We start from the raw sequence: 16412 nt of genomic DNA on the forward strand, positions 1-16412 counted from the left end.
TAATCTTGTGTATACGGTATGCTGGATTGTGGTTAGACTGGGAAAAGACGTAGTAACCTCATCACCTCTGGAAAACCTACCAAAAAATACAGGAGTTACAGAGAACCAAAAGCTTCACCTAAACTTTTATGTACTTGGGAACCGTTTCCAGGCGCATCAAGCACAAAAAAGTCATCAGGAGTTGTCAGCATGGACTCACCAAGGGGAAGTCACGCTTGACCACCTTGATAAACTTCTACAGTGAAGTGACCGGCCTGGTAGATGAGGGGAGAGCAGTGGATATTGTCTCCCTGGACTTCTAAGGCCTTTGACACTGTCTCCCATAAGATCCTCATAGAGAAGCTGTTGATGTGTGGGCTGGATGAGCAGACAGCGAGGTGGGTTGAATATTGGCTGAATGGCCAGGTCCAGGGGGTGGTGATCAGTGGCACGAAGTCTAGTTGGAGGCTGGTAACTAGTGGCATTCCCCATGGCTCTGTAGTGGGTCCAGTCCTGTTTAACATCTTCGTTAATGATCTGGATGATGGGGCAAAGTGTACCCTCAGAAAGTTTGCAGATGAAACAAAACTGGGAGGAGTGGCTGATACATGAGGGGGTCATGCTGCCATCCAGAGGGACCTCGACAGGCTGGAGAAATGGGCCAACAGGAACATCATGGAGTTCAATACGGAGAAGTGCAAAGTCCTGACCCTGGGGAGGAACAACCCCAGGCACCAGTACATGCTGGGGGCCACCCAGCTGGAAAGCAGCTTGGCAGAAAAGGAGCTGGGGTTCCTGGTGGACACCAAGTTGAACATGAGCCAGCAATTGTACCCTTGCAGCAAAGAAGGCAAACGGTATCCTGGGCTGCACTAGATAAAGTATTGCCAGCAGGTTCCCTCTACTCAGCACTGGTGAGGCCACACCTGGCTTCACCTGTGTCCAGTTCTGGGCTCCTCAGTACAAGACAGACATGGACATATTGGAGAGAGTCCAATGAAGGGCCACGAAGATGATGAAGGGACTGGAGCACCTCACACACAAGGGTGGGCTGAGAGAGCTGGGACTGTTCAGCCCGGAGGAGAGAAGGCTTGGGGGTATCTTACCCATGTATATAAACACCTGAAAGGAGGGTGCAAAGAGGACAGAGCCAGGCTCTGTTCAGTGGTGCCCAGTGACAGGACCAGAGGCAATGGGCACAAACTGAAACACTGGACGTTCCCTTTGAACATCAGGAAACTCTTTTTCACTGTGAGGGTGACCGAGCGCTGGCACAGGTCGCCCAGGGAGGTTGTGGAGTCTCCACCCTTGGTGATACTCAAAAGCTGTCTGGACGTGGTCCTGGGCAGCCTGCTGTAGGTGGCCTTTCTTGAGCCGGGGGCGGCCGGACAAGATGACCTCCAGAGGTCCCTTCCAACCTCAGCTGTTCTGTGATTCTGTAAACTTCGTGTGAACGCAGGCCTGGGAGGCAGGAGGGGTACTGGCAAGTTACCTTTCCATAGGCTTGCTTGTGCTCATAAATCTACTTTGTAGATTGCCTTCACAATGGGGAAATCAATTTCTTCTTCAGATCAAACCGTGGTTATATGCTTTTGGAACAGGTGGAACTGGATTTTGCAACTGAATCAGTTATGACAGCACAGTTGGCCAGGGATTTTATGATATTCACAGTTCTTGCAGAGGGGCCACTTGTGTTCCTTGAGGCCTGTATGGTTGGTTTTATGCAGTTTTATAAAAGCCAATTTGGGAGAAAAATAAAAGTGAATGACCTTTAATGCTGCAAAGAAGGCAAAAGGATACAGCTATAGAAGGACAGCTGACGTGGCCAACAGAGTCAAGTGTAGTAGAAATGTGGCTTTGAATATTGATTTTTTCAATGTGCATTAGAACAAAGGAACCTTGAAAATAATGTTGCAAAATTACATGATTTTGTGGAGCTGACAGAAGAGAGGCAGAAAAGGCTGATATAGTTAAAATATTTCCATTCTGTGCTTGGGGAAAAGGACAACTGTTGCAGGCAGATCACATGATGATGAAATACTTTTCCACAGTTCTTAAGCAAGTATCAGTCAAATAGCAGGTATCAATGTGGTTTTGCTTTGAAGCAGAAAGGGAGTTGGTTGAATATTTCCCAATTAGCACTGATAGGAATGGGTCTGAACATTAAAAATCTTCCAAGTTAAAAAAGGACTAAATGAGATGGTTCAGTCACACAATGTGGATCTCGGAGAAGTAATGGAATATTTATATGTATGGGTTCACTTACCGGTTTAATCAAGTCTAAGCATGGGTTTATGGAATATATATCTCGTCATGTCAACTTGTTTTTTTTCTGTGATTCAAAATTCAGTTAATAAAGATATAAAATACTTTGCAGACTTTTGCCAGCATAATCATCTTGCGTAGGACATGATTACACGTGGCAAAAGCCTTGCTGTAACTCTATCTAGGTCAATAAAAGGTTTTGTTGACTTTGGTTCATGTCTAAATGTGAGAATGTGGTATCTGTGCCAGCAGAAACACCGCTGCTAAGGGCATATGCTCTGGCTCTGCAAGGGGACTCCCCTGGCCTGACTCTTCTGCCACAGAGAGCCTGTCCTAGGGAAGACTCCTGTGTGAGGTTGATTCAGTACTACCTGATGTTCTGGCTAAGAAAACTAGAAATGCTTCAAAATGAAGGTTGTATATACTAAATAGTATGCAGCTGACTACCTAGCAGATCTAAACTTGCAATATTTTAAATAGAAAATCAGCAGCAGCTGGGAGTATTTCTAAAGGGATTATGGTCCTTGCCACTTTAGTAGTTATATCAACCCGAGAAAACTGCCCACAAAGTAAGTCCTGACAAAGTTTGTCAGCTGGAGGTATGTGGTGAAGAGAGGTTATCTTGGATCTGAGTGCCAAGATGGACTGGACATAAGCAAATGTGATTTATTTTAACAGGATGAGACGCAAGCTTGTACACCTTGAAAGAGTATATGCACTAAAGTGTAGCTCCTTTCTAGGAAACAGTGACTATAAATAATCTCCAAAAATCATGGGAATAAAACAGATGGGTCTAAAAAAGTTATGTGAATATCGGCTCACTTGGCAAAAAAGATCATTTTCTGGATTTGGCTACAAGGAAATACTGAGAACACCTATGGATTCTACATTAGGCCAGTATTTGGCACAAGCGTGGTTCCTCTGTGAATACTGTGTGTACGTTTGGTGCCAGTAATTGAGGAAACATTGAAAAAGTTGGGAAGAAGAGCTTCAGGAGTTAAAAAAAATGAAAGACGTTTTATATCTGAGACTCGGGAAATGAGATCTACCTGGTTTTCTTTTTGGTAAGTTAGTAGGAAAACTTGATCAGTATGTACACAAATGAAACAGGTACTTCATAAGGAAAAGCTTTCTGAGCTGTCAGACAAAGGTAAAACAAGATTTACTTGCATGGTCTTTACAAAAGACAGTTCCAACATAGTCGTAGCTGTGTGGGAATGTGGTATAAATACAGAAGGAGCTTTTGTTTCCTTTCAAAATTGTAGTGATAGTGCATTTTATTCATGTTAGAAAAGGAAAGGCAACAGTATCATGCTTCAAAAGAAAATAAGCCAACATTTCTTGACGTAATGCCACTGAAACTGATACTTAAGCCTAATATGCTGAGTCTGCCTTTTCAAACCAGATGCAAAAAAGAATAATTCAGGGGCAGCCACTGACAGGCTACAGGATTGGTGCCTTTGGAAAATAAAGCACCACACTAATATGGAGTTACCCTCCCCATTTAACCCATTTTTTCCTGTGTTTAGCACATGGATCTTTTCCACTCTAGTGAATCAGTTTGATCAACCTGGTAACTCAAGATATTTTGGCAAGTAAATGAAACCTGTGTGTAGCAGGGACACTTGAATGATCTGTGTAAATAACAAGCACGACTTGGTCATTTCAAACTTTTCCACAAAGAGATTTTTAGATGTGTCTGCAAAATGAGCAATGAAGTTAAACAACAGGGAGGAGAGCTCTTTCCTGGGAAAAAAACCTGTCTAGTCCTGTACCAGTTGGCAGAAGATACCTAAAACTCTGCATCAGTAAACAGAGTCTTATATTTGGGCTGACTTTTGCCTCTGAATAAAAGGTGGCGTTAACAGCTGAATGATCTCGTTATGCACATCCAGGCCTGCGCCTGCTGTCATGGCCAAGTATTTGTGTGTGCTCGCTGTAAGTCTAGAGGGGTGTGTAAACACTTTCCCATACCTAAGGAAAAGCTTCTGTCAGAAACCTTGTGGCTTAAGAATCTGGATTCTAAAGATGCCAGATTCACGCTCTGAAATTCAGGGTTGCCCCAGCATTTTCCAGCTTGCGTGACTTCAGGGTTGCCCAACAGCCGGCACCATGCCCGGACGCGCAGAGCAGGAGCGTTTCAAACACATTGGGAAGTTTTGTGCAACTGAATTTACCATTGTAAAATGCCTAGGGATGTCCAGACAAGAATACTGACAGGACAGGAGGATGAAGTGGAGACACCAGATTTAGACTACAAAACCCAACAGACGACATCCATTAAATCATCGATTATGTAATAACTTGATACTATGCCACCGTTGTTCCTAGAATTTTATCATGGTGACATGTGAACAGATCAGGCAGCGCCGTGCCGGGTGCCCACCCGTGCGGTAGAGCTGCCGCGCGGTCCCCTCAGAAAGGCCACCCTTGACATGACGACTAGCGTGACGCGGCGTGACGCCTCCCGGCCAAAGACACGTCACGGCGGTGACGTCACGCGGGGGACACAAGGCGAATAGTGCGCTGGGGCCACCAAGGAAGCGCCATTCAGGGCCCATTCCCCCCCGCTCTCCCCCGCCGCTGTGAGGGACACGCCCCCCGGCGCGGCCGAGCCCCCACCCTCGCCCTCCGCCACTTCCGCCTCCGCAGCCTCCCGGTAACCCGAGCAGCGCCGCCCGCCGCCCGCCGTCAGGACCCCGCCCGGGGCTGCCCTCCGCGCTGCCTGACCCCCGCCCGTCGGGAAGCGCCGCTCGCCGAGCCGGCCGGAGCCGCGGCGACGGCGCGGTTAGGCGGCGCCTCCCTTTCTATCGCGTCTGGGCGTCGCGGGGCGGGCGTCGCGGGCTGGGTCGGGGCGGTGCTGTCGGTCAGGCAGCGCGGCGGGCGCCCCGGCAGGGAGCGCGGCGGGCGTCGTGAGGGGAGAAGAGCGAGGGGGCCTCGCGCGCCGGGGAGGGGGCAGCGGCGGGCGGAGGAGTTGGCGCTCCCCGGGAGGCCGGGCCGATGTCCGCACCGGGCGGAGGTAGCGGGCCTGTGGCGGGGGGCGGCGGGGGCACTAGCCGTTTGGGGAGGGAGGGCGGGCGGGCGGGCGGCGCGGAGGGTGGGGCGGCGCGGCGCCGCGCCGCGGTGTGTGGGGAAGAGGACCCGGGGGAGGCGGTGGGAGGGCGCAGGGGCCTGTCGGAGGAGGGGGCCGTGAGGCGGCGCGGGGAGAGGGTTCCTGGGGGCTGAGGCGTCCCGGGGCAGAGGGGGCCGTGAGGGTGAGAAGAAGGAAGGGCTAGGCTGAGGGTGCCTGCAGGGCACGGGGAGGCGGTGGCAGGGACAGGGGGCTGTTTTTCGGAGGCTTGCGGTGCGAGCGGGGAAGGCAGAGCCCGAGAAGGTGGCTGGGTTGTTGGAGAGCCTGCCTACGTGGATTGACATGTGTAGAGGCGTCCTGGAGGAAGCGAGGAGGGTTGTTAGCTAAGAAGTCTTTTGCTCCGCATATATTTAGTGACTTGTCTGCAGGCTTCTTTTTCCTAGTGAAATGCGTGTTACTGCAGATCTGACAGCAAAACGCTTCCTTCGAGACATATGGAATCGAAAGTAAAACTGCCCGGCTGGTTAGGCAGGCCTGCCCCCCCCACCAGAGTGTGTGGTGGGGCTTCTTTCTCTGCGCTATAATTTCCTGTAGTGCTCTGTGTCTTGTCTTTCCAAACTTGTGGCTAAGTTTATTTCCTTCTGATTGACCATTGTACTTTTCTTATGTTCCTTCCCTTACTTTAAGAGAAACCTTAACTGCATTTCAATTATTGGAACTTTTAATTTTCTAGTGGTGTGATTTCTAATGTTGGAGAAGTTTGTTGCTCTTTGAGGTTTTTTTAGCTGGTCAGAAGTGGGACATCTTGCCTGCATTCTTTATCTCCCTTATCTTTTTTGTAATAGAGTAGCTTCATAAAGGAATGTTTATGTGATCAATTTAATTTTCAGTAACAGTAAAAAAGGATGTGAAAAATCTCAATATTCTTAGTTTAATAAAGTCGTATTTCTTCCCTGCATACTTGTGTTTGCAAGGATTCAGGTTCTGGTTCATGGCACTGCAGCCTGTGACAATAGGCTGTTTTTATTGATTTGAGAGGATTTAAGCGTATCAGGTCAAGGTGTTGATGTTTATCCTTTTATTCTGAATGGTGACTAGATTAATGATGCTGAATACCTTATATGAATCTCTGGTTTCCCTAAGAGTAAGTACACGGATGCTTTTTCTTAAATGTTGCCTGTGTATTTCAAGACCTATTTCTTAAGTTTCTGAGCCTAGAGTATCATGAACCCAAACCCATCAGTTTTTCGAAGTCCAGGATTGGTATGAAAAAACCCTAAGTAAAAATTCAGGTGCAATAAAAAATTTCTTAACTAAGAATGAGTTAAGGTAGGTCAAATAGTGAAAAATTAAGAGAAGTAGTTTTCTCTGGAAAAATAGCATCTGTAAGTGATGAAACTAAGAAGACAGAGTGTTAAAGCATCTAAATGTCACTACAGAAATGGACTGCCAAGAGTCCAAAAGCATATGGACACTTGTCTTGTATCTGTTGTCTTCGTCCTTTCTGATTTTCAGCTGTAAGCGCTGGTTCTTCCTATCTATTGGCTTATGAAGTGCATATCATTATCGTGCCTTTTCATCAGTACATTCACATAAACATTAGATATTAAATAGAAGTTCTCTTAATAATTAAGTTTCTCTTAGTGTTTCCTTACCATTCCCTTAATCTGAACCAAATTGTGTATCTTCAGCCTTATTTCCTATGGAAATGAGACCCAGGCGAGCCTGCTGCCTGTTTCCGTTTGTCTCTGCTTCCCACAACTTTTGAACCTTTCAGCCAGTTTCAGTCAAATTAGGCAGATGTTTTAAAGGTATAAATGTTCTACAGATCTTGTGATAACTGGCAGCTGAGGAAAAGTAACAAGCTCTAAATTAACATTCTTGCTGAGGGAAGGGCGATAGCATACACTCAGTGGACAGTTCTGTTTTGTCTGTGCTGTTAGCTGACACTTGTGTGCTGACCGGTGAATCAGTCTGTGTATAGCTTGGAGGCAGCAGCTGTACTCACTGCCTCCTGCCATCAGTGGTTGGTAGACATAAATCAGCTGGCAGTGCGATCGGAAGGGTTTGCGAGATAAGGAGCTATATACCTAGCAGGTAGTGAGGAGTATTGTAACATACGTATTCCGTGATACAGGACAGAAATCTATTATGAACTAGATTGTTAGGGTTTTTTTGGTCACCAGTGTTCATGGGGGGGAAAAAGCAGATAATACTGCCTTGTGGTCAAAATCACGATGTACCTGATTATGCTCAATCCCTTTTCTTTTTATCCTATCTTCTCTATTTTGCTTTTATACAAGCAAATGTCAGATACATCTTTAAAACAGAATTCTGAGTTCCTAAACTTAATAAGAGTTTGAGTACTGTAATGATTTGGTAAGCGACCAAGTTGTTAAAAGTTACGTGTGTAGCTGGATGTTTTGTTTTGTGTTTTTGGTTTTGTTGTTTTTTTTTTTTTTTTCCAAATTGTAATTGAATTACCCTACTAACAACAGGTGGGGGACAAAGATAAAAGCCGGAGTATTGGAATTGTGACATGCCTTTCCAGCATTTCTTTAGTCAAACAACCCTTTTCTCCCAGTGTTTTCCTTTTAAACTTAGCTCCCGATTTATTATCTTTCAGAATCTAACACTTTTTTTTTTAAATGAATGTGTTACTATATTTTTTGTTGTTATTGTTTAATAGACTTCTTGTTGAAAAACTTTAATACAATTATTGGAGAGTCTCATGCAATGTTCTAATGGACCTAATCTTACTAGTAAGGTATTATGGTGATGTTCAAATGCTAAAAGCTTCCCTTTCAAAACCCTTTTGTTAAAAGTGGTGGGAGAGATAGTTTAGCTGTCTCAAACTGATGGAATTTCCGATGTGGATTCGTAGAGAGAAAAGATTAATAGTTATTGTTGAATTTGAAACAGAACATGTAGAGAATTTGCATCTCCCAGATGGATCTGTGAGGAACAGGTCCCACTTAACTGGCCTACAGAGACAGAAAAATTAGTTCAGACCTTTAATATGAAGGGGTTTGGGGGGATGCTTAGTTGTTTGGGTTTTGTTGATTCCCTCCCCCCCCTTGGTTAAGTACTGATTTCATAATAATACTGTTTTAAGATGACGTAGATCAATGTTTTTGAAATCCAAGTAGTTCTATGACGTTGAGCTGTGAAACCTTTTAGTTGTAGACATGCATTAGGGCGCCAAATTTGCTAGTACTTGTTCAAGCAATGCTGATTTGATTGGTCTCACTTCCATAAATCAGTGTTAGAAACATTTCTTTATTGGTGCTGTTGCCAATTGCTGTCAGAGGCCAAGACCTGAATAGGTTCTCCATTGGTAAGTTGTCATTGCGCATATCTGAATATACTGTGAATTTTTGCAAACAATTTTTTTCTTCAGAAGACCTAGACAAGCATCTTAAAAATTGTAACGCACCATTCCATATGGGATAGTCAGTATATGAATCTGTCATTTTATTGTTTGGGAGGTGGAGGAGGGAATGTGGAATACTTAGTTAGAAACTAAGATTTTCTTTAGTGTAATGTCTTATTTATAATTATCTTTCAAAATAGTTAAAAATAATATTAGAAGCACTCTACATTGGAATGCAAATGTCTCATTATCCACTTTGTTGAGTAGATGCAGGAAATATGTGAATCTAGCATATTTTCATCATCCAGTCTGAGTAAAATGTTAGAAAGACAAAAGTAGGGGTGGCAATTGGGAATCAAACTGGTGTTACTAATAAAAACTAAGTGATGGTTCTTTACGAGGTATCCCAAGCAATTGTGTCCTATCAGTCCTGCCTATATATGCATTTAACTTGAAGCACATAAATATGTGAAAGTTATTTTTTGTTTTAAGAAATTAATTTAGCCTGAAGTAGATAAGGCTTAGGTGGTTCTAATTGCCTCTTCCAGTCCTGTCTGGCCCTGTCTGGTCCTGGACATGAGTCAGCAGAATGCCCTTGCATTAAGGCCAGCTGCATTCTAGACTGTAGTAACAAGAGTTACCCAGCAGGTTGAGGAAGGTGAGTCTTCCCCTCTATCTGGTACTTACAAAACCACATCTGGACACCACATCCAGTTGTGAATTCTCTGTTCCAAGAAAGGCATTGACATGCTGGAGCAAGTCCACTGGAGGGCCACCAAGATCATTAGGAGGCTGAAGGACATGATATCTGAAGAGAGACTGAGAGAACTGGGTTTCTTAATCTGTAAGAAGAGAGGGGGAAGTCTTATTACCATCTACAACAACCTAATGGGAGAGTATAGAGAAGATGGAGCTGGGTTCTTCTCAAAGCTGTACAGGGTTAGGATGAAAAGAAACGGACACAAGGTGAGGCATAGCAAATTCCAGGATGGTATTAGGAAAAGCTTTTTCGCAGTGTGGTTATTCAGGTACTGGAACAGGGGCCCAGAGGGGTCATTGCATGTCTGTCCTTGGAGGTATTCAAAACTTAGCTAGCCAAGTCCCTGATCTGACTGGACCTGCTTTGAGCAAGGCGTTGAACTAGGTGACCTCTACAGTTTCCTTCTGATCTAAATCATTCTGTGATTCTTTCTTGTTCAATATATGTTATCTTTTGTATCCTTAGCCGAATGAGACTAACACTTAGAGGGCTAGAAACCCCAAAGATGCTAAAGCTCCTACAAGTCCCCAGAAAAACATTGGTTGAGTAGAAAGAGATACAAATTGGAGTCTTTGATAACTCTTGATAATTGCAGCCTTTCTGCTATTGTTTCCATTTGTTCTGCTGGCAGGGAGGTTTGTGCGTACATCTTAGCGCAGCACCCTCTTCCAGCTGGTACTTGTGCTATATGGAAGAGTGTTTGAGGTGACTGGGGAAATCTTGGGAGGGGTGAGGAAAGAGGGGAGCAAGATGATGCCTTTTCACAATGAGGACAGTCAGGCCTTGGAGCAGGTTGGCCGGAGAGGTTGTGCAGTCTCCTTCCTTGGCAGTTTTCAAGACTGGAGCCTAGAGCAATCTTGTCTGACCTCATAGCGGACCCTGCTTTGAGCAGGAGGTTGAACCACTTGAGGTCCCGTCTAACCTGCATTATCCTATGATCCTAAGTAGAGGTAGTGGAAGGGAGAGTATTCTTAGGAGATGTGTAGAAAGGTCAGTGAGGCACAGGTGCATGCTGATGAATCAAATATTTATTTTTAAATGGGGGGTACTTTGTATTCATCAGTCTTGGATTTTTTTCAGATGGACTTCTGTTTGTGTTCCAAGATCTTGTATTTCTCAGGTTGTAGAAACTTCACAGTTCATGCTGAAGACAACTTTGCCATATCACACTATAACAAAATGATTAGTTTTTACCTGTGAGGTCCACTCCTTAGTTCAAGAAAACTTACCTTAAACCTGTGTTTTATTCTGGTGAGTCAGGCATTTGTGGGTTACTTAGGAAAGAACTAAGTGAGTATGGGTGGGCTGTGAAAGTGACTAATATATCAACAACAAGTTAAGAGTACTTATTTTCCTGTGATTCTGCAGACTTGCCTGGGTAACACAATGCCAGCTGAGCGCAAAAAGCCAGCAAATATGGAAGAAAAAGAATCTCCGTTAAATAATAAAGAAAAAGAATTTAGTGAAAGGCGACCAGTGAGCACCAGGGAGAAGCCAAAAGAAGATGTCAAGGTTGGCATGAAGAGAGAGACTTTAAAGGTTCCTGAAGATAAAAAGAAAAAACTGGAAGAGGATAAAAGAAAAAAGGAAGACAAGGAGCGAAAGAAAAAAGAAGAGGATAAAGTAAAGGCAGAAGAAGAGCAAAAGAAGAAAGAAGAAGAAGAAAAAAAGAAACTTGAAGAAGAGGAGAAAAAGAAACAAGAGGAGGAAGAGAAAAAGAAACAAGAAGAAGCAGCTGCTCAACTGAAGTAAGTTGTCTTTTAATGATTTAATGGTGCCAAATGCTGTAGTCCTGCTATCAGGATTTTGGGCAGAATTATAAAAGATGAACTGTTTGAGTTACTTGTTGTAAGTTGTATGTAGTGTTCTAAATTTTACATGGCTAGCTGAGTATGCTTTATGACTTCTACATAGTTTTGAGTTTTCACCTCCAACCTCTGTTACTTTAGTCTCTAATATGGGGTTTTGATAGTGTTCTCCAAGTGATGACCATGTAATGCACAATTATGCTTGAATAAAGCAGCACAGTTTCTTTTAAGATGGAGAAGTGTTAGAGTCATAAAATTAGGAATACAGGCTCTAACAGGTCCACAGACCATAACAGGAGCAAATCTACTGTGAGGGATGGCTGTAATTTCTTTTAATCAGTCATAGACAATTGATACCTGGATGGCAAACACAGAATGTAACCTAGCAGTTTAATATGTGATACTACCAAGACAATGTTTCTTAGTACGTTATCAAAAGGTACTACAGTGTTGAAAATAGTATCTTTAGACCAATAAAGCCAAGATTCTGGACATTCTTATGTTTGAAATATGTCACTTTCTAAGACTGAGGCAATGTCATAGCCAAACTCTGGCTGGGACAGATGCATTTCACCTATTTAAAATTTTCTGTGTAATTTCAGTAGTCTGGGAATAAAAGATTTCCCTTAACTGTGTAATACAGTAACCTGTTGAAAGGTTGTTGTCCTCTTCTGTAAGAACTTTATTGCTGAAGTAAATGGATTTTTGTGTTTATATTTTCTAAGTTTGTCGGGATTAATATGTTCTGCATAGAAATATTTGAGAAATTTTATTTTGTAACAAGTAGTACTTGCCTTTTGCAGCAAAAAAATTAAACAGTGTTTATGAAGCAGATGCTTTAGCTTTCTAGGATTAACTTGTTAAATATTTAAAAATAGTGTTAAGGGGACATTGTGTTTAGAACTGCTGGAGGGTTTCTGACTATGACTTTTTTTCCTTTGAACTGTTAACCTGAAAGTAAGGTTCTGTAACAAAAATGACTACTTTTTATTTCTCTTAGAGAAAAAGAGGAAGCACATCAGCTCCATCAGGAGGCTTGGGAGCGCCATCAGGCAAGAAAAGAGCTTCGCAGCAAAAATCAGAATGCACCAGACAATCGCCCTGAGGAAAACTTCTTCAGCAGACTGGATTCCAGTCTGAAGAAGAACACAGCTTTTGTTAAGAAGCTAAAAACCATTACAGAGCAACAAAGGGACTCCTTGTCCCATGACTTTAATAGCCTGAATTTAAGCAAATACATTGCAGAAGCAGTAGCTTCTATTGTGGAAGCCAAACTGAAGATATCAGATGTGAACTGCGCTGTGCACTTGTGTTCCCTCTTTCACCAGCGCTATGCTGATTTTGCTCCTTCATTACTTCAGGCTTGGAAAAAACATTTTGAAGCGAGGAAAGAAGAGAAGACTCCCAACATTACCAAGTTAAGAACTGATTTGCGTTTCATTGCAGAATTGACAATAGTTGGGATTTTCACTGACAAGGAAGGTCTGTCTTTAATCTATGAGCAGCTTAAAAATATTATTAACGCTGATCGAGAATCCCACACTCATGTTTCTGTGGTTATCAGCTTTTGTCGGCACTGTGGAGATGACATTGCTGGTTTGGTACCAAGGAAAGTAAAAACTGTTGCAGAGAAGTTTAACTTGAGCTTTCCTCCTAGTGAGATAATTAGCCCAGAGAAACAACAGCCCTTCCAGAATTTGTTGAAGGAATACTTTACGTCTTTGACCAAACACCTGAAAAGGGACCACAGGGAGCTACAAAATATTGAAAGACAAAACAGGTGACACTTGAATGTTGCTTTTTATTTATGGAGAAAAAAAAATGATTTATGAAATGCCTAGATTTGTTGCAGTATTTGTAAACGGAGTCTGTTAGCGGTGTGTAGGAGATAAGTGTATTCTGCAATATAGCTAAAAAAATCCTAAACTTGCTCTGAATATGTAAAAAGCAAAAACCAAACAGACTTCAAATATCTTTAAAGAAAATAGAGGTTGACCTTTAGCTTTAATTCTCTTAACTCTATTAGTTTGATGATGCTCCCTTAGCAGCTTGAGAGTAATGCTTCTTTCCCAGCTGTTACTGTCCTTTTCCAGTTGGCACAATCCGATTTCTCCCTTTCCACCCACATGTATCTAACGGAGCATATGCCACAATGGCTTTGGCTTGTTTACTTTTTTTAGTGTACCAGTATGGAGGAAAAGTGAGGTTAGATTAACAAGATATCCCTTACACTTTAATGCAGGCAAATTTTATATATTAAAATGTTGGAGGGTATAGACAATTTGATTCAAATCCTCTGAAATGTCTATATGAAACACTAATGTTGCAGGGTATGAATATACACACCTTTGAGATCTGAATAGTTTAATTTCTACCATGATCACATTGCTTAATAATTGTTTACTTTTCTTTAAAGCATCCTGAATTGTCATTTTTGGAGCCAGCCTAAACCCAACTGCTTGTGTTAAAACACGGTCATTCTTAAATCGTTTTGCAAGCATTCCAGGCAGATAGAAATGAACATGTTACTGTGTGTAGGCACAGGTTTCAACTAAAAGGCTGAACATCAGTCCAGAGCCAAATGTATGCTTGGAATACATTAAAATTTGATGTTCCCAAACCAAGGCTTTAAACTTGGGTCCATTGCGCTGCTGAGTATTGTGCTGCAGTCCTATCTGGTCTCGGTCAGCTAAGTGGTATATTTCACAGGACCATAAACTGACTTTTGAGCTACTATTATTTCTACAAGTACCTTATTACTTTAAAGTGTGTTATTGACTTAGTTGTTATTTTTTTAAAGTTAATGAATATTAACTTTTATACTTTCACAATTATAATTGGTTCTGGGCACATTAGTTCTGGCTGGGATCTCAATGAGTGAGTGTTACAAAGTCTGTATGATAGGAAATAAAGTGAAAAAAATTTCCAAGAGATATGAAGAATGTTAAGAAACCATGAGAAAGAAAGAATGTAAGTGATCTGGGAGAGGGAAATATACTTTAACGTTTACTTGCACAACTGGATAAAAATGACTGGATAGAGCCCTGAGCAGCCTGGTTTGATCTCATCATTGAGCCTCCTTTGAGTAGATCAGACTAGAGACCTCTTTATGCACCATATCATCTGAATTATCCCTGTGAACTTGGCTGCAAAGCTTTGTTTTGCGGAAGGAATGTGAAGAACTATCATTTATCACTGGATTAAGATAATTCTATTATTTGTCTCTAGCTGAACTTTAAGGTGTTTATTTTAACTGCTTAATAAAAGTTGAGGAATAAGTTTTGTTAAAGAAACAAGACATCAAAAAACTTCCCTGCCTAATTTTATTTGCTTACAACATGTCTGTAACAAAGAAGATGCTTGGCATTTGCGTGCTATGGAAGTGCAAGGCATGAGGTCAAAGACAGAAACTTCTCTTGTAAGAAGCCTGTGAATACTATAGAAGTTGTCCTAAACTGGATTTTGGGAAAGTGATTGTGTGGTTGGTTGGTCGGTCGCTTTTTGGGTTTTTTGTTTTTTTGTGTGGTGGGGGTTTTTTTTGTTTGGGTTTTTTTTTTGGTTTAAAAAAAAAACAAACCAATAATCCTATTGGAAAAAAGAGTCCTCTGTGTATTTGAAACCTTATCCACTTTGCTGGTAGCAACAACTTTTATTCCCACTGTTACTCCAGAACCAATGAAGTGAACAGGGAGTGAACTGTTCCCTCTTGTGCATCAACAGTGTCATATATTTAGGTTATGATATTTTTGTCAGGTAAATACCTCTTGAATTTATCTGCGTCAGGAGAGTGACTGTGAAATAACTCAAGCTGTACAGATTGGTTGAGTTAATTGAAAATTAATATGCTAACCTTAACAGTACTTTAATATTGTGTTACCTGCTGAATCATTTAGGTAAAATTAAAGCGTTGTTAGACACAAGGGTTTCTGCAAGTGGATAATTAGGAAAACTACCTTGAGTTACGCTTTGATAGTAGAACCTGATGGTCGTTTGGTTACACAGCTAAGGGCACAACAAAATCTGTGCAGGCTGCGTCAATGGAAGGAAACAACTTGATTCCCAAATTCTAATGTGAGTTTTCAAAAATGAGTGTTAGATATGGACGAAACTTCTTTTGTCTAAATTAAGGATGTTTTTAAGATCTCCTGAACTTGCGTTGTGGCACTTCATGAAATTCTGAAAAGACATAAAGTAAGATAAGTACTGTATGCTGTACTTTTAATTGTATCAAAAATGAATTGTGCTTTTTAAAGTTTGCTTAATATGCTTTAGCTTGCTTGAATTTGTTAACACTTGTCTTTTGGGAACTGAAACTGAGAACTGAAACTCTTGTACTGTTACAGCGCTTTGCTTTTTTGTTTTTTAATAATAGTACAGAACTTCAGTGCTCATGTTTATGAGGCTCCTGGTATATTTTACAGTTAAAATATGTACCTAATGGATAGCTGTCTCCATGCAAAGGCTATGAATTGGCACTTAATGTGTTTCCTGAATCCAAACTGAACTACTGCAGTTTTGAAATTGTCAGTGGTTATTTAATTTGTTAGTTTTTCTTGCTCTGCTTTGCAGGAGCAGGTAATGCATGTTATATAGGTGTGTTTTTGTAAGAGAGACAAGAAAGAGAACTTCTGCTAGCGTTACTACTTCTTGCCCTCTAGCAAGACATCTATGTCAAGTTTTGGTTCTGAGCAGGTATAAGGGATTTTGCTGCTTGCCCTGTGAATGTGTTGTGTACAAAGATGACACTTGTTTTACGATTAACCTGGAACTGAAAAGAGCCAAGATTGATATCCCTCAACTTACATTGCTTAAACTGTTTTAGAATTTTTGTGCCTTAAAATGTTTGGGTCTTTTGGCAAGAATGTGATTGTATACTTATTGCTTAGTAAAAGCATAATGATAATGTAATGATACAACCTGCTTTAGGAATTACGGCATTTGCACCTTACTTCAAACTTTAACTTCTGATGCTTTCATCTCAGTGCAGGGTGCATTGTTGGTGGTTACAGCTAGTTAGTCCGATGTTACTAGCATTATTCAAGCTACTGTAAAACAAATTGGAAATTTGCTAGGCAAGCTCATTCTGTCAGCTTCCCTTTGAAAGTCCATGTTTGATCTGAGCCCATTTGTACTTTTGCTGTAGTAGGCCCCCAGACA

General features: G+C 41.9%; 1 protein-coding gene across 2 annotated transcripts in view; it reads left to right on the forward strand.

The window, feature by feature from the left end:
* Positions 1-5212: 5212 nt before the first annotated feature.
* Positions 5213-16412, forward strand: part of UPF2 (UPF2 regulator of nonsense mediated mRNA decay) — a 64799-nt gene continuing 53599 nt past the window's right edge. For both annotated transcript variants that reach the window (XM_050914935.1, XM_050914944.1), the window contains exons 1-3: positions 5213-5263; positions 10816-11195; positions 12256-13035. In XM_050914935.1, coding sequence (XP_050770892.1) covers positions 10834-11195; positions 12256-13035 — 1142 coding nt within the window. In that variant the 5' untranslated portion in view covers positions 5213-5263; positions 10816-10833. The remainder of the gene's footprint in view (positions 5264-10815; positions 11196-12255; positions 13036-16412) is intronic.

Source organism: Gymnogyps californianus, chromosome 1, assembly GCF_018139145.2.
Source record: "Gymnogyps californianus isolate 813 chromosome 1, ASM1813914v2, whole genome shotgun sequence".
Lineage (NCBI taxonomy): Eukaryota > Metazoa > Chordata > Aves > Accipitriformes > Cathartidae > Gymnogyps > Gymnogyps californianus.